The sequence below is a fragment of the Numida meleagris genome, chromosome 23 (genome assembly GCF_002078875.1).
Source record: "Numida meleagris isolate 19003 breed g44 Domestic line chromosome 23, NumMel1.0, whole genome shotgun sequence".
Lineage (NCBI taxonomy): Eukaryota > Metazoa > Chordata > Aves > Galliformes > Numididae > Numida > Numida meleagris.
Window position 1 is genome coordinate 5,304,505 of NC_034431.1, and position 18,364 is coordinate 5,322,868.

Genomic DNA, 18,364 nt, shown 5'->3' on the forward strand with positions numbered 1-18,364 from the left:
CGGCTCCCGCCCGCCCCGCAGGCTCCGAGGGCCCCGCTCCCACGGCCCGGCCGCTCGCTGCCCTCCGGAGCAGGCTCAGCCGCGGGCTTGTTCCGGGACCTGGCTCCTGCTGACGTGGAGGGTTTGGGGTTCTCCGGTTCTTTCGGTGATAGCTGGAGTTACAGGCAAAGATGGCGAAAAAAAAATAAAAAAATTAAAGAAACCGAAAGGAACGACACACTGGATGAAGTGATTATGAGGAAAGGGGCCATGGTATTCCAGTTAGTCAGAAATACTACGGCAATTTGGCGCAATGCTGCTAGATACTGTTGGTTTAAAATGGACCTTTTCATTTCAAAGCTGTACATAAAACCTGCAACAGAGAGAAGCAGAGATGTGTTAGGGGATATCGGAGAACGGCAACCCTGCTCCCACAGCCCCCCGCCGTGCTCCCAGTCCAGACCCACAGGGCACGCCCCAGAGCAGAGCCCACGCTGACAAAAGGTGGCTGTGGAAGGACAGCAAAGGACGAAGGAGGGCCCCGGGCAAACAGAGGACAGCCAACAGCATGGAAGCTCAGAGCTGAAGGGCTCTTCTCCAGCTCTACGCCAGCGCTGGAGCAAAGGGTGCACATCAAAGTCAGGCCAACACGGCTTGGGGGCTGCCATCCAGGAGAGCCCAGCTGTGCAGCTGGAGAGAGAAGGAGGACACGGATACTCACTCGCTCCCTCCTGGTTACACCCCTGCCTGTTCCATCCCAAAGGGCACCTCTGGGTGCTTGTAGCTCAGTAGGACGTCTGTGATGCACGTCGATGGGTAACAAGAGGTGTTTAGATGCTGGTTGCCGTCGCCTAGGTTGGGATGCTCTTGACCTTCGAAACTTTCCCCGCACTCTGTAGCATCAAAGAACAACATCGGGGTTTGCATTAGGAGAACTAAGGAGGTGCAGCTTCTGCATGTGGGTCAGGTGCAGCTGCAAGTGCAGAGGTGAGGCTGCCCGGTGTTGCAGCAGGAAGCCCAGGTCACTGCTGCCACAAGCTCGGGCTCTGGCCAGCAGCAGCACCCAAGCACAGAGCTCTAGAGGCTGTCACAGGCTCGTACCCAAAATATGTCAGAGCCAGAGATGGTCGTGGCGTCCAAGCCTGAAGTGCAGCGAGAAATCCAAGAGGCTCTCTTTAATTCAGTTCGTGCAAACAGTACCGAGAGGGCTTTGATCCCACTAGTGACAGCTAACCCTTCCAACCCCACGGCTCTGCAGAGCTCACTGGCAGCAGAGGTGGCTTCGCAATGCAGGCTGTCAGAACAAGGCAGGTCCTTACAGCTCCTGACCCGCACCCCGAGCAGTGCCCACACCACGTCTGCAGCCGGGCAGGTCCTTACCCTCGCTCTCCCTGTCACGCAGCTGCTGGCTGGCCATGAGCGACGACTGGCTGAGGACGGCGTCAGACATCCGAGCAGAGCTGAGCGCTTTTCCTGCCATTAAACTCATCCCAGGCAAGTTATCTAACTGCACCTGCAGAGACACCGGTACGCAAATCAAAGCGGGACCAGAGCCAGGCACCTGCTGCCTCCCCAGCTACCTCTGACAGCTGCCCAGGGAGTTTCTGCCAGCCTTCAGCAAGGGCTTCTGAGCTCAAGAGTACACATCAGGGACAGCACAGGCACAGCCGGTGTCACCTCAACATGGAATGGATGGACAACTCAACTTCCTTTCAGACTTAACGTAACTAAATAGGGAAGAGCCCTCCTCTTTCATGGCAGTAGGAAGCTGTAGCAAGGAACACGCCACGATCTGGGTCTGACTGTTCTGAGATTCAAAATGGAGAAAGCAGAGCAGCTGCTCTTTGCTCTTGGCATGGCCAGGTTATTGAGCAGCACTGCAGAGCTGAAAGCTGGGCTCTGTGCATCTGTAAAACTTCTGCAGCCAGAGCCAAGCTGGTGGCAGTGATAATGGTTTCATCAGAAACACCTTGGGGGCAAAAGGAAAGATGCTGTGGCTACAGCAGCCAGCTCTGGGACAAACCAAGCAACACATGAGCAAAGGAGAACTTCCACATTGGTCTTTGCTAAAATGTTTTCAGTATTAAGCAAACTGGGTGCGCTGACTGCTGCGTCCCAACAGCATTTCATTCCTAGCTGCCCTGCAGAGCAGGGAGGGTGCTGTCCTTTTGTGTCACCTCTTCCATAACCCACACACATCCAGGAGCTGCCGGGCACAGGACTCTTCCCACTTACGTAGGCATCATCACTGTTCTGGATGGTGTGATGTCTCTGCAGGGTGCGGGGCCGCGGGTGCTCGCTGGATGCCGGCCGTGCCGGGTAGCCCAGCCCGTTGTGGTCAGGCACCTGCATCGCTTGGCCGGGGGAGCTCCTGTCCATACAGTTCCCTACGACGGACTCTTGAAATCAGACGAGACAGAAAAATGTCAGATTAGCACAAGGAACCAGTAGCTCTTGGCAACACGTGCCATCGCAGCACGAACCAACGTCACTCGCAGTGCGCTGCCTGCCAGCTGGGAAGGGAACCGCTGGCTGCTTTGGCTCAAGCACTGCAGCACCAGGGCTCCCTGGGATGGCCCACAGACCTCACTGCTCCCACTGCAGCCTCCTTCTGCCTCCCCTCCAGCCCTGCACCCTCCTCCATGCATTGCTCACATTACGCAAGAGAAGAAGGAGAAGGGTCTCCCCCACCTCCGACACAGGATGTTCTAGCAGGGCCCCTCTGCAACTGTAGGCAACAGATTTGGCTGGAAGAGTGGCCAGGATAGTAGCTGTTATCAGATGACTTCTCCCTGCCCTCCTCCAATCTGGCTGCAGGAGTACAAGAGCGTTCTGCCTGGCAAAGTCCATCTGCACTGCAAGCTCTTATGACCGAGGGTAAAGGCTACATTCCTATCAAGCAGAACCTATCGTCATTAAGTACACGATGTTTTGAATAAAGTCCTGAGGTATGGAGAAGCCTATCGCTGGCTCTGGCGCATGTAAACAATTCCCTCTCGGTGAGCAGTCCTGCAGAGCACAATCATGTGGATGAGGCCACGGGCCCTCGGGAGCTGCCCTGATGTGACACGGCCACAGGTGGATCCCAGCAGCGGTTATCAGGTTTGCAGGGTTTGGTCAGCAGGAAGCAACCCCCAGCTGTGCCAGGAGCGAGACAGCTCCTGGCTGGGACTGTGCCCTGGGAGCTGGCAAGATGCGTGCTTTCCAGAGACTCGTCCCTAACGTTACCAAAACCCAAACAAGTCCTGGTCATACCCTGAGCACCCCACGCTGCTCCCCAGCACGCAGACATCCCCAGTGCTGGAGCATCCTTCCCGGCAGCACGCTCCGAGCCCCCAGAGCCCCAGCCAGCAGCCAGAGCGCAGCCGGCCTCCTTCCTTTTGCACATCTGTGGGGTTAAGCTCAGTTAACGGTCAGCATTCCCGGAAAGCAAGAAGGAAAACATGAGGTAAGGCGGTGCTGGCAGCGCCGTGCCGCCCACGCAGCGCTCGGGGCCCTTCCAGCTGAGGGAATGGTCGGGGCAGGCACCGCCAGCAGCGGGGAGCAGCAGCGGTTGGGAGCCCCGAGCGCAGGCTCCTTCCCTCACCCCAGCCCCACTCCGGCAGCGAGGGACCCTTTCATCCCAGGCAGCCTTTGTGTCAGTGCATGTGATGCTGGCACTCGGCTCCCCCGGCGCTGGGGAAAGGTTTCCCACGGGCAGTGCTCCCGACCCCAGGTTGGAACAAGCCCGCAGCTGAGCCTCTCGAACGCGGTTTAGTCATATCCTAACCACAGATTTGGTTGAAACTCTCATGATCTGCAGTTACCTTCTGTGGCAGATGCTCAACTGGCTTTCAAAGCAGGGTCAATGCACTCTCTTGGAAGGAATAAATCCTGCTGAGCCCCCGCAAATCTGCACTCCTCCCTAGAGCAGCGTGCATTTCACAAGCTGGGGAGAAGGAGGAGATATCTGCCCTCTCAGCTGTCTCCCCTCTGCAACACAGAGGGGACAGCTGGAAAACCCCAAGCTGCGCCTGAGAACGGCAGCCTTGCAGAAAGCCCTCTGCCAGGCAGAGCTCGGGGCACCAGTGCTGGGATGTGAGCCTCCTGCTGCCATCCCTCAGCCCCTGTAACCCTTGCTACAGGCGAGCGAGTGGCACCAGTGAGTTCAGGGTGTTTGCAGTAAGGTTTTACAGGATTGAGTTGTAGGAAATGTACCTAGGCTGCTTAGATGTCTGCTCTGTTTGGAAGTGAAGTAACACAGGCCAGATTCCAAGTGGGTTATTAAAGCCAGGAGGAAAGCTCTGAGCAGCTGCATCTCAGAACAGAGTTTACTACACGAGCCCTCCAAACAGCCCCTGTCAGAAGTGCTTACACAATGTGACTTGCAAACATTTACTTGCTTTTTACTCATTTACAAAGTCTTGTTGTCTAAAGTCCTCTTCCCTTGTGTAACCTGTTTTAGCACCATCAGTACTGGGGCAGAACTTTAGCTTCTGACTTTGTTAAATCTTATCATTTTGCATGTTTTGGTCTAAGATATTATGATGTGAACTCAAGATTTGGTTCAAAATGCACTGCCAGAGCTTTCAAATCCCACTTAACCTGAGGTTACTCTTCCCTTTTGTGCTGCAAACACCATAGGGATATTAAAGCCTGAGAGAAAACACATCAGTGACACAAAATTAAGGAAGACTTCAGAAATGCCGGGCCTTGTCCCCGTCCCCTGCTCTGAGGGACACGGCTTGGCATGGCCACGCTGCCCTCTGCACCGCTCTGTTCCCAGCCAGTACTTTCCCAGCAAACCCACGCTGTGTCCCCAAACAAAACAGTGCCTCCCGTGCCCAGGACACTGCTCCCTGCAATAGGGATCCCTGTGCCAAGGGCAAGCTGATGGCTTCAGACCAGTACAGCTCAGTCCTGCAGTGAATACTGATCCGCTCAGCTCAGCCTGCAAAGTCTCTCTTCAAAACCCTCTTAGCAAGGGGGTAGGATTGTGTTTTTCCTACAGAGAAGGCCTGTAATTATAGCTTGGGCAGGAATTTCTCTTACAGCACATCACTGCCAGCGCAGCCACCAAGGAGAAAGGGCGCAACCGCTTCCAACTAGCAGGAAAGGTCTTCACATGCTAATGGCAAGCTTCAACTCCCTTTCTTTAGAATCAGCTTTCCAGTGGAAGCAGGGCTCCAGCCTCGCTGCTGCCGCTGCTTCCCAAAGTGCCTGAGCAATGCAAGGCAGGCTTAGCAGCTAGACGTTTATCACCATTCTTATGGTGTAAGTTTATGGAAGCCTTAGCAATGCCTGGACTCACAGCTCTGCTCCTAAGAGAAGGAATATGCCACGCTGCAGTTACGGGTCTTCCAGAAACTTAACCTTTTCCGGACACTTATTCACACAGGAAGGGGGATCATCCCCAACAAGAGGAAAGGAGTCAACAGATCCCAGCATCTCTTCAGAGACAGCACTATCACGGTCCTGGCCTTTATCTGCCTACAGAAATAGGTCACATTCCAAAGAGAAGAATCTAGCAGAGATCTTATTTAACACTGTTTATTACAGAGACTATGCCTGCAATTTACTTATGGCCACAGAAGCCAGAAAGAATCTAGGTAATTCTGTGCTATGCAAAATATGTCACGAAACCGTTGCGGTACTAGGTAGGGATGGTGTTCTCTGGCAGGAACACGAGCAGTATGCAGCCAGCATGGAAAAACATTTCAGCCATGCGAGTGGCCCTGAGCCTTACCTCTGCTGGGCACCTTATTCCTACTGAATCCAGCAGTGGGCTGATGTCTGTATTGATGCGTCCCCAGCTCCTGAACGTGATTAGCAGTTCCTAGCAAAGATTCTGGGTCCCCATGCCCTCCTGCATTTACAAGCAGAGGGGTCTCGTGGCAACCTTTGGTCAACGTATTTGAATTCTTACTGTCTGGAAAGCTGTCCCTGGCGCCCTCGCACGCACAGTCCTCCTCCATGCTCTCCGAATGGAACAGAGCTGGCTGGTGTACGTATCCGTGCGGCGGCACTGACGCAGGTACCTGCTGGATACATTCTTGCGCCCTGATTTTTAAGAGATGCTGGGGGCTGTTCTGTGGATGATAGGTGTCAGCACTCTGATAAGGCAAAGACAACGACTGACGCTCCGACAGGCTCTGTCCCATGCTGGTGCCCATGTTCCCAGCATCCCCTTGACTCATGTGCCTGAACAATTCTTGAAACTCTTGCTGCTGCTGCTGCTGCTGTTGCTGCTGCTGCCGTCGTTTGATGAGCTGTGCAAATTCTGCCTGGGGCAGCCGCATGTCCGTGTGCCCCGTGAGTGAGTGACGGGGAGAAAGGAGTCCCTGGAGGATGTGCGGTACCTGCTGGTGTCGGCTGTAGTCAGGAGGTGTCGGGGACAACAGTGCTTGCTGTAGTGCCGATGCAGTGTAGTGCTGTTGTTGCTGATGTGCATTTTGAGGGAAACTGGGATACTGGTCAAGCTGTGGGACTTTGAGAGCTTGCTGAGCTGGAGGAAACCCAACTCCTCCTGATGGGCTGTAGTTACTGGGGGAAACACGAGGCTGCTCTGGGAACAGGTGGGGGTGTAAGTGCACCTGGTCGTAGTTGGCGGGGGGATTCCTGTACACGTTCAGACTGCAAAGAACAGAAAAGAACCAGTGACTGCACTGCGGCAGCTCCAGCTAAGGAGGCATGCAGGGCTGTCCTCAGTGCGCCCACCTCACAAAGGGCCTGCTCGATACACTGTACCCACATGAGAACAGGGAGGCAACAGCTACTCCAAAGGCAGAGTAACCGTCATCCTGTGCTCCCGCTCCTGTGTGACCCACTAGGGCAGCTGCAGCGTAAGGGGGTACAGCCCTTTCCAGAGCTGGTAAATGTAAGGGAAGCAGGAACCCTGACTGTACCCAGAGGAAAATATGATCTGGGGAAAGCATCTGTTTTATGCAAAAGCACTCTTCTGTTTAACTTTTCCACTTCCTGCCCTGCCCTGGCAGGAGGCAGGGACAGCCACCCCTGGCACAAGGTGCTTCCCAAGGCACGAAACAACACAGCCTTGCACGCTCCCAGAGCTCCTGGCCCAGGCCAGGAATTGCTGCCTGGAGTCAGCTTCACCCCCAAAACAAGGGGCTGCTGAAGAAACCCCAACTCCACTTGACAGCCAGCACCTCACACCCAGCCCCATTCCCAGCTCAGGTTGGGATGTGGTGCAGCAGCGCCGGCGGCCTTACCTGTGCGACTCGGCGCTGTCGGCGCTGAGCTGCTTGGACAGCTGCCTGTGGCCGTAGGTGAGGGAGGCCATCAGGTTGGCGCGGTGCTGCATCTGGATCTGGTTGGCACTGGGGCTGATGGACATGCCCCGCGTGTGGGAGGACATGCCCTGCCCGGCCACCGAGGCCCCTTGCAGGAGGTTGTTGCTGACCATGTCGCCGGGTTCCTGCACTTGGATGGTGACCTGCTGGGCCTGGGACTGCTGCTGCAGGGCCAGGCACGTCAGCCCCATGGTTGGGGGAGGGGAACAGTTACCAGACTGCGGGAAGATTGTGTTGTGGGACGGCATCCCTTGGAACTGGGACTGGGAGGCTGCACCTACGAGGAACAAAGACTCTCAGCACCCACATCAGCCCAGGGCAAGGCTCAGGAGAGAGCAGCACGCAGAGCCCCAGGACACACGGCAAGAAGAGCGCTACTCCTGGCAACTCTGTCACACTGTGTCAGGGTGCAAGGGTCAAGCTAGAGCCTCTTGCATAGAAAGAGAAACAAAGCACAGCTCACAGTGATTTGCATCAACCCAAGAATATCAGCCCTTCCTCCCCACCCCCGGGAGTGATAAGTAAGGATCTCATGACAAGAAACGTATCAACACATTCCAGCTGGCAGATCCTTGAGAGCTCTCGATAACACCAGCCCTTGCTGCCAGATGGAGAATCTCTTACATCATCAGCAAACCGCACGAGGACTTGAGCACAGGGGGGACCGAAGCCCCCAGCTCCCCCACACTCTGTTTTCCCGGAGGTTGGGCAGGACCATGCGGTTCTGCCACGCGGCCCGCCCCGAGGAGCACAGATGGCTCAGGCAACTGTCAGCACTTACCGTGGGGCTGCAGCACGCTGCTGCTCACAGGAGGTGGGCTGCTGTTTGGTTGCCTGAAGAGGTGGTTATTAGGGTGGTTCGGGGGCGGGCTGGATGGCTGAATCCGTAACCTAGGCAGGGAAACAAGCACCTTTTCATCACACATGCTCCTCATTAAGACACCTTTTCAACTGTGAGAGCTGATGCCAAATGCTACATTTTTGTTGTAAGATAAACACCATAAAGCCCGTGTTTGGGATCCCAAGCTCTTTGCAGCTTGCCCTCTGTTTTGAGAGTCATGCCTAAGACATGTAGGTAATGAGCATAACCTGGTGGCTGGAAGAAAAACCCGGGACGAGAACATCACAAGCTCTCTTCCTGACTCACTGTGGCCTGTGAGAAAACCTTCCTTCCTTCCTTCCCAGAATTCAGCCTGCCCCATTTACAAGTCAGGGGTGATTAAAACCAGGACTGTCACCTAACACAAAGTCTGAAAAGACGTGAGAAGTCCAGGAGCACCTCTGAGTAGAAATCATGAAAGATATTGGCTCACTGAAGGTAATGCATTTTCAAGCTGGTCAAAAGGCAAAAACTGTCTGTCATCTGTATAAAGCAGATTTGTGCCTTTGAATCACATTTCTCTTCTTCCAGAATTCTTTCAGACAAGATCCAGCAAAAGGACCAAGAACATTCACCTGTGAACTGGCTCTGCCATTCTTACCTTACACACCTCCAGCCTGGCCCTGGACTCTAAGCACATTAGCTCATGCTTGGGTTAGGTAGAGTAAATCCCATCCCCCAGAGCTTTGCTAAAGCCATTTCTTTACCTCTGAAGCTGGTGAGTGAGCAGAGCTGGCTGGTTTTCACATTGAGCTTGCAAGGGTGGAGACGGCTGAGGTGGTCGGATACAGTCCTGAACCAGGCATCAGAAAACAAGAAGTGTTTATGATGAATACTGCTTCGAGTAATACATTTAGGACATGGTGATTAGTGAAGTGGGACATATCCACATTCTCCAAACACTTGGTCCCTGACTGCAGCTCTCACTATCACAGCAGCAAACATCACTGCTGAAGCCCTTCAGGCTTGCTCTTCATTAAGTAAGCTGAGCAATCTACCCTCCTCAATCCCATGTGGACCTGCTCTGTAGTTTTACCTGCAGCCATTAAGAAAACACAGCTAAGACATCAGAAATTCTGCCTCAGGCTCTAATACCTGGATCTGCTGATGAAGAATCTGATGGTGCTGCTCTTGCTGGTACAACATGTGTTGCTGCTGTGTCTTCTCCAGTGTCCTCTCATCCATGTGCCCACCATACATCTTCTGAAGCTGTTCACATTCCTGTAACGAATCCAACACACCCTAAGAGTGACCACTTTGTTCATGGCACACTTGCTGAGCAACAAGGCACTCTGTTGACTGAAAAACCCAGGAAGGAAAGCCTAATCCATTTAATTTGACAGAATTAAGTGAGCAACAACATGGCTAGTTCAGGCCTTAGATAACAGAGGAGAAACTGCACACAAGCTCAAGCTGGCACCACTGCATTCCCTTAAAAAAATGCAAGCACTAAGCTTTAATAATGATAACTTCAAGGTGAAAAGAGCATCTTGTATTTCCACTGTATTGCAAGGTGAAAGTCCTGTCCCAGTGCCAAATCCAGCTCAAGCCATGATAAGACATGCAATGGATGCACAGGGGACAGCATACAGCCTTACTCCAAGTTCTAGCAGTATGAACTGCCCTTTTCCCAGGCATTCTGGAACAGCTCCAAATCTTTGCTGCCACAGGAAGCATGGGAGAGCAGCAGCCACAGTCTGGCAGTGCCAATGGGACCACAGGGGCCGGCAGAACAGCCCACGTGTGGGCACAGCACCTGCATTTTTTCCCTAGGAAGAGGGGAGTGAAAGCCCCCAAAGTTCCCAGATCGCAGTTGAGCAGCACGTACATTTAGAGGGCATTCTGCAGGGTCTGCTGCCTGAAGCAGTTAAGTCTGAGATAACAAAAAACTCTTCTGAACTTCTCCGCCCCTCTCACCTGCTGAAGCTGTTTGATGCTACTGTTATTGCCCATCTTCTCCAGGTGGGCTTTGAAAGCCTGGATGCTGGCAGCACCGTCAGAGAAACGCCGAACCGGGGAGAAGCGTTCAGTGGGGAGGTGCAGAGTATTGGAGTCCTTGTAAATAGAACTGAACACATGGAGAAGTGGGTTAGTGATGCCAGATAAAAAGCAAGCTGCGGTACAGAGACACTTAATTTACACCAGCCACACCAAGTTCTACCTGCCCACTCATGCAGAACAAATCATGTTTTAGATCAAGAAATAATGTGCCATCAATACCGTGAGGAGGAAACAAGATTACTGAGTATCGGTGGCTGGGCAGATAAACGTGGTTGAACATGATTCAGCCACAAATCAGAGATGGGCAGCAACTCATCCACCCAAAGGCAACTTTGAAGAGCAGACACAGCTAGAATCAAGGCAACTGTGCCCAAAGAATTACACACCGTTCCCTTCGCCATGAGATTTCTTCTTCACCATGAGGGGGAGCCAGAATAGGACTTTTTTGGGGAGCTGGATTCTGCCACAGCTGGGGCTCCCCGTTATCAAAGTCAAGCACCGAGCTCCTGCCTGCCACCAGGATGAAATCTCAGCACCTGTGACATCCTGGCACTAAATTCAGCAGGACCCCAGCTGCTCTCGTATTGATATGACCCTCAGCTGCGTTACCGCAGACAAGTCAAAGTCTTAGCTACTGTGCATACTGCTCTTTGTGCTACCGTGCACGTTGCTCTTTGCTGAAGCCTGTTCCAAGAAGAAGAATGATTTCTCCTGGAGAGGCTTCCCCTTATCAGAACATGACTGTGCTGGAACACTGCCAGCACGCCGGGGTCAGGTCCTGTCCCTTAGCCTGCCTTAGCAGGACATAAATCAGTTTCTATAGGTTTCACATGACTTCCTTCCATGGACAGAGCTACATGTCACTCCGTTTTGATACCAACCCACCCATTATCCTGATCCATTTCATCCTCCGTTGTATCAGTGGAAAGCAGAAGCTGCAGGTTAAAATTACACTGAGGTTCCCAAACACGCATGGCCAAGGCAGAACAGCGCTGGCTACCACACTTCAATCTGCTTTCAGATACTAAGTTTTCATGACCAAAACTGGTGTTCTATATAAAGAAGATGGCTTAAAATATGTGAAGTGCTAAAATAAAACCCACCAGCTGTTGAGCAGCCGAGGTCCAGTTATGTGATGACACACGAGGGCTAATGGTTTCTGTGCTGCGTGTGTCTCAGACATGACTGGGGGGAGGCTGTTTAGGCCACAGCCAGATGAAGTTTCCATGATTTCTTAGGTAAAATGTGAGGCAGGCTCACAGCACACTACAACACCAAGGGTGGAATGAACAGAATGAACAAAACAGCCTCAGGACCATGAGGCAGAGGTGATCTCAACATACTGACAGGGGGTGTTTTAACAATTTTTTAATAAAATAAGTCAGTTCCTGCAGTGCATGAGCGACACAGCTTACCTTCACAATTTGAAGCAATCCTTAAAGTAGGACACAGCACGTTCTGGTTGTTTTGCAAGCTGCACTTCTCCTCCTATTAAGGTTTCCTGTGACCCCAGAAATCTCTCCCCCTCCTGCTCTTCCCATCCCCCAAGGACCTCGGAGGGAGTAACTTCAGGGTGTAGAGGTGCTTATCTTGGCTGTCTAGAGTTCCAGCGTGGCACTGACACTGGCTCAGTCTGCTCAGAGTTCACCTGTCTCTGCTGATTACATCAGTGCTCAGCTCAGCAGGTATCTGGCTACAATAAAAAGCGCTTTGTCAAGCTTGCCAGTGCGAGCTGGCTGAAAGACTTAACACAAATCTAGCCTGGTAGGCAACTGCTTTCTCAACAGTCGAGACCAACAGGCAGCAAACTCTGCACTTTGCAGCTGGTTTGTAGTCTTGGCACTGAGAGGTTCAGAGCGCAGGTTTTAAGCTCTCTCTGTGGCATTAGTGTTTACAGTTTGCTTCTGTGCCAAGGACTCTGTGTCAAATTAACGCTTCTCGCAATTAGGAATGACCTACCCAAACATTTTGAGTGTGTTCAGACACCATCTGCAGCAGTTCCCTGTTTTCCACTGCAATTTTTCTTCCCACTCAAGCTTCCTTTCCCCATATCCTTCCCATCAGGGGTTAAAGATCGGAAATAAAATGGCTCTCCAGGAGCTTTGCAAAGAGACTCTGCAGTCAAAACAAACAACTCTGGTGCAGAACAGTGAGGATTTTAAGCTGTGGCATAGATAATTTTTGGTGCAGTCTTGCCCTTGCATCTGACTCCAAAATGTTCCAGAGAAAATCTACTACCTACTGCTAACTTGACACCTACCAATAAAACAGAGAAAGCTCTCTAAAATGAACAGATTATTGCCAACCCTTAGGGGATGGCAGCCATTCTGGCAAACTATCTCCAGCCTCAAAAACAGGACCAGAGGGGATGAGCCAGCTGACTGCTGCCCCAGCACTGCCCGCAGCTGCAGGCACAGAGCCCCCGCCAGTGCAGAACTCCGGCATGGTTGGACATGTCTGCCCTGGGGGTCTGCTCCTGACGCTTCCTCCTCCTCCTCCTCACCCCTCCCTGCCATGCGGGATGTCCTCAGTGCTCCATTCCAGGCGACATCTGAGCAGGTTTCCTGGAGCAAAGCTGCCCGAAGGGCCGGTGTCATTACTCACCGGTGCTGATCGGGTACCAGGTGTGGAGCCCAAGCCCGGGGTCGGAAGGACTGCTGTCCTAGCTGCCTCTGCAAGTCTGGAGGGATTTCAGCTGTAGGGTTGGTCATTGCCAGAGTGTGCCTTTTTGACCTATTTGCCAAGTATCTGCAACAAGCAGGAGCACATTTTATAAGAGACTGCTGGGATGATACTCCAAAAACAGGGAGTGTTAGATAATCCAGAGTAAAGGTGAAGGAAGAATGCTGCTGCAGTGCTCAGAACCGACTGGGGGCTGTGTGACGCCCAGGGAGAAGCACAGCACGGACACGCTGCCTGTGCCTGTCAGATCACTAAGTCTTCAGTGCTTAGAGGACAAGGGGACAAGTGTGGTTTCAGCGGCTTGTGTGCTAACACCGGTCTCAGAAGGAAAGAGAAGCCATTTGCTTTTCCCATCAGGAAAGCCACGTTTTGTCTCGAGGGAAATGCTGGTCCATTCCCTGGGGAACACTACGGTGACCTGCTGCTTTCAGCGTGGATTCACTCCACTGCAGCAGGTCTACTTCCCCCTCACGAGGCCCCGCTGAGGCACAGAGAGATCTGCCGTACTCACGGAGTCACAAACAGTCTTAGCAAGGAAGAGAAGGGGCACAGTGCAGAGGCTGCTCAGCTTCCCCCTTGCAGCTGCCCTTTGCACTTCAGACCAGACCTGTCACACCCTGGGCTCAGCAGAGGCCGGCCCAGCACGGGGCACCCCACTGGAGATTAGGGGCGAGGAGAGCTCTGGCCGCCCCATGACAGAGCGCAGGCAGCGCAGCACAACCCAGCCCGGTCACAGTGCGCCACCTAGTCCCTAGCACGCTTTGCAGAGCCGGGAATCTCCCAGCAATGCACTGGGTAAGGACAGCTGGGGGGGCTGAGCAGCACAGTCCCCGCTCTGGAGCCACAGCCCTAGCACCAGGCCTGCCTCTTGCACCAGAGCTCGGCATTGGTGGTTTAAGCTGAGGTGTCCTCTGCACTGGAACGCGTGTCTGTCATCTCTTTTTCAAACCCTCTAAGAGTGGGGGAGCATGCAGAGCAAAACTATGAAGCTCTGCCTCAGCCAGGATGCCAGGAAGGGCTGCACGGTGCTGACAGCTGTGGCCTGCTGGACTTGCAGTGAGCGGCAGCAGCGATGCCTGGGGACCAGCTGGGGGCACAGGGCCAGAAGAGATAACAGAGCTCCTACCCAGAATGCCTCGGCGTGTGACAAGCACCGGGGCAGCACTCTGCCCACTCAAGGACAGGCGGGTGAATGCCCGCTTGTGAACTCAACTATTTCTGCTCTTGGGAACCAGCAGCAACAAGGCGGCTGTGGCAAAGAGCACCTGGCCAATGACATAAGAGCTATCAAGGGGGGATTCTCACCTTTGTTTTTTAACCTCTGCAACTGCAGCTTCATCTTGTAAAGCAGAGAAGAGCAACAAGCAAAAAAAATAATTGTTGCCTCCTCCAAAATCAGCCTTTGCCAGCTACTGAAGCCACTTAGGCAGAAGGCAGCAAGTTAACAGAATGAAGAGTGCTCAGCATTGTGGTAACTTGCCAAAGTCCGTGCCATTAGCTGTTTAAGAATCATTTGATAGAGACAGGGAAAGTTTCCCAAAGAGCTTTACAGTTGTGGTTTGCTAAGATCATTTTATTTCAGACCTCCAGGGAACAATCCAATCATGAGCTATAACAGTGTTTCTGGTGGAAGAAAGTTTCCCAAAGCTCAAAGGAGATGTGGCTGTTCCCTGGAGCAGAGAAAAGTATACATGCTCTTTTCAAGGTCAGATTAAGAAGGGCAAAAAATTGTTCACTGGTGGCTGCATGCAGCGTTGGAAACACAGTTCTAAGAAGCTAAATATTTGCATCTGTCCCTGATGTTATTGCTATTTACCCTTCTCTGATGACTAGCTATGTGTTGCAACATAACGGGGTGGAGAGCAAGTTAACACACAACCTGGATGGGCCATCTGGTGGAAGAACAGGAGAGAGCTAAGGACAGCACAGCAGAGAGCAGCAAAGTGACCTGTGGGATCAAGGAGATCACCCTTCAGGGGAATTCAAACACCTCTGCAACTTGCATGGGGGTTTTGATGCCTTTCCAGTCAAGCTAGTTCTTAAACCACATAACGGCATATAGCTGTCAGCACAGACAGTTGGTGTTCCTGAGCTCTGCTGGGGAGGACAGTTCAGTTAGAGCACAGTTAGAGTACAGCAGCTTGAAGAAAGGGGACAACGCAGCCTGTGGTGTCTGGGGGTCTGTGCTCTTCACCTTCACCCACTCAGCACCACGGCTTGGCCTCATTTCTTTCACCATGCTGCCTTGGGCAGGTGGATGAACAGCAGCGCATGAAGCTGGAAAATACTGTGAGAGCGAGCACAAAGATGAGGGTGGCAATGAACTAAGAGTGTAAGGCTACACAGAAAACACAGGATGCGTTCTGTGGAAGGGCTGTGCCAATTCTAAGGCAGAGCTGGAAACAGGTTCCTTCACATGGACCAGCCCTGACATCCTTCTAAGCTCTGGGAGGCAAGAGGAGTATCAGCACACACTCTGCACAACCCATCACTGCACACACCACTGTTTGAATCCTCTGGGCTCTGAAGCATTGATGTGACAAGAGCTGGCAAGGCACTGTGGCACAAGCTCTGCCCATCCCAGAGTCTCTGCCTGCAATCAACCCTCATCTGAATCATTCACCCACGCGTAGCCCCAGAAGAAACGTTGCCTTACTTGAGGTGATGGCCTGTACAAACTCGGGGGGAAATCCAGAAATCTTTTCAAGTTTGAGGTAAGAGACAGGAGCACTCCATAACCACACCCAAAACAGTGCACCAGCTGGTTAGCACAGAAGAAACTACACAAAAGCTACTGAGAAAGGTTAGCAAGGAAATGGTTAGTGTTTTCACGGATTGAGAAAGTACAAGCGTATTCTACCCGCTTCCCAGTATGCATCTGGAGCAGACAAAGAGAACAGAAGTTTTCAGACTAATGTCTCATAGTTCTTTTCTTATTGGAGCAGACTATTCTAAGGCCTATTGCTAAAATTAGAAGCCAAGAGGTACTTGTATTTTCAGCAAGCTCACTTTGTTTAAGGCATCAGAGTTGGATGTTTACTGCACGTCTTGATACAAAAGCTGCATTTACACCCAAGGCCACAGATGAGATCTTCCTACCTCCAGCACTCAGCAGGGAGGGGTGAATCACTTAGCACTCATTTTGCAGGTTAGTGTGGATTGCATGCTGGTGCACACTAAGCAAAGGAGTTTAGCAGTTTCAGAGTTTCTAGAGAACATACTGCTTCAACAGCTCACAGAATTTCAGGGGAAATCCAGTTTTGTAAGCACCTAGTAGCATCAGAGGAATAATTGCCTGCAGTAATCAACACCCACAAGAATAAGAGAAGTGTTAAGCCTTCACTGTAATTAACTTCACTGCCTGTGATGAGGTTGCTCGTGTTTTAATTCAGCAGTGGAACACCACAGGGTGAGCCTCTTTGAGAGCAATAAGGGCAAATGTTAACAGACTGGGGGTTACCTCTGCACAGCTTCCTGATCTGGCTCCCCATCAGAGCTCTCCTCGTCCACGGGAGTGACAGCTGGGACGGCCTGCAGAGAGAAGAGAAGCCATGGGCTCCAGAAGGCAGCCAACGTGGTCCCATCCGCACAGCGGACACCTGGCCTTCCCAAACAGGCTTCCACAAGGACATATGCCAGCTATAGGGCACTCAGCCAAGAACCCCTTCCCACATTCCTTCCCCCATACAGAACTGCTTGTGCAAGGCTGCCGCTTCTTTTGGTGCTACCAGGAAAATTCATTGATGCAGATACATCAAGGAAGAAAGAATATGCATTAACAGCCAAGACTGACATTTCAGTTTTCTCTCTATTAGATCCGCAATAGGAAAGAAAATCAACTGTAGTAAGAAGTTCACAAACCCTCTGTCAATTCCAAAGAGAAATACCATCTCAGCTTCTAGCCACGGGAGGCTACAGAAACTGTCCCACGAGGGAACAGAGCACCCCACCACTCCTGAGCTGGGAGGGATCCTTTCAGCAGCAAGCAGGCACAATCCCTGCTGCATTTCCATGAGTACTGCAGCCCAAGTCTACTACTCTGTCTGCTGTGGCCTGAAGGCTGTCATCTCCACCTCCAGGAAAACATATTTTTAAGCACACCACCAACTCTGCTCTTTCCTCTGGCTACTTACTGGAGTCATAGTGACGAGCGGAGATGGACCTCGAGGACGTTTCAGCAGTTGCTGTGCGTGTAACTGGATGTTAGCTCCACCGTCAGATGCTCTCCGCCCCAGAGGGCCCATGCCATTCAACAGCTGCAGTGTGGGGGGCTGCAGCAGGGACTGCTCCTGGGAAGCAATCACAGTGCAGTTACCAATCAAGTACCAGATCCTTCTGGTACCTGACACCCAAGGCCACAAATTGAGAAATTAGCACGAGAAAAGAGAAGCATTTTGGGCTTCAGGAGAAATGAGGAATTATCAGTATCTCCAAGCTGAAGTGGGGCAGACAGAGGCAGTGTCAGTGGAAAAGTTGTGTTTAACTCTCCATTTCCTAGCATTCTGCTTTAGTTACCAGGCAGGCCACCCCCTGCATCTCCAAAACCAGGCAGCAAAATCCTCTCTCTCCCCAGCACATTCATGAATTTCATATTGCAGTGTTCTTTCATTCTTAGTTTAAGTAACCAGCCAGAATCATACCTCAAGCAGCAGCAAGACTGTAACTCTTGAAGCTTATGGAGTCCAAGGAATTGGCAGATAGAGAGCAAGCAAAAGCACAAATGCACAACCATACATTTGCTCGTGTGGCACAGGCTGCAGGGAGCAAGTGCATGGGTCAGTACCTTGTACTCCAGCTGACCCGTGGGCTGCAGGTTCTGCCTAGGCAGCACATTGTGCATGAAGTTCACATTCGGGGTCACCTGCAGGAATGGAGCCTGAGGAGTGACACGAGGGAAGCCAGGCAGGAGCTTCTGCAGATCTTCCATGACCTCCGTCCTGTGCAGTCATATTTATAGACAGGTGACTTAGCAACAATGCATGGAGAACCACCCATGGGCTCAGTACATCCAGCTCCCCTTCACAAAACAAGCTTGTTGTTGCACTGAAAAATGGTCACAGAGAGTAACCAGGCCACTTTTCAGTTTTCATTAGTCCTTTCTTTTCCCCCCTCTGGGTTATGTTTTTCCAGCGTTTGCTCTTTGTATTAACCTTGAAAGCACTTATCACAAAGACTCCAGCTGGGACACGATAGCAGTGCAGCTTAGGTGAGAAATTGGCTTGCACAGTGGTCAACACAGCTATAATCAGGCAGAAGAGAAGATCCTCATCTCCAGCTCAAATTCTAACCAAGTTGTGCAATGGGACTAGGATGTTTTAATACTTCGTGCACTTAAGATACTTTTGTTAAAGAGACACCTTGAATTTCTTTCCCCATCTAGCCACAACTGAGTGTGCAGAAATAACTCCAAGCCACTCATAGCAGGAGCAGAAAACCAGAAGTTTGATACCAGCTATGATACAGATACACACACTCATCCACACCTGTTAATAAGAGATCACAGAAAGCTTAAAATGCACTGTCCCGAATTCTA

General features: G+C 51.9%; 1 protein-coding gene across 4 annotated transcripts in view; it reads right to left on the reverse strand.

The window, feature by feature from the left end:
- The window catches only part of SIK3 (SIK family kinase 3), a 73,518-nt gene continuing 55,289 nt past the window's right edge, over nt 136–18,364 (reverse strand). For 2 of the 4 annotated variants that reach the window (XM_021376019.1, XM_021376018.1), the window contains exons 12-25: nt 17,615–17,768; nt 16,965–17,120; nt 16,292–16,362; nt 12,754–12,897; nt 10,066–10,216; nt 9,244–9,369; nt 8,856–8,941; nt 8,050–8,159; nt 7,188–7,545; nt 5,705–6,591; nt 2,215–2,378; nt 1,360–1,492; nt 701–872; nt 136–352 (exon numbers count right to left, since the gene is read on the reverse strand). In XM_021376019.1, the coding sequence (XP_021231694.1) occupies nt 715–872; nt 1,360–1,492; nt 2,215–2,378; nt 5,705–6,591; nt 7,188–7,545; nt 8,050–8,159; nt 8,856–8,941; nt 9,244–9,369; nt 10,066–10,216; nt 12,754–12,897; nt 16,292–16,362; nt 16,965–17,120; nt 17,615–17,768 (2,698 nt within the window). In that variant the 3' untranslated portion in view covers nt 136–352; nt 701–714. The remainder of the gene's footprint in view (nt 353–700; nt 873–1,359; nt 1,493–2,214; nt 2,379–5,704; nt 6,592–7,187; nt 7,546–8,049; nt 8,160–8,855; nt 8,942–9,243; nt 9,370–10,065; nt 10,217–12,753; nt 12,898–16,291; nt 16,363–16,964; nt 17,121–17,614; nt 17,769–18,364) is intronic. The other 2 variants (XM_021376021.1, XM_021376020.1) reach the window with 1 other exon arrangement.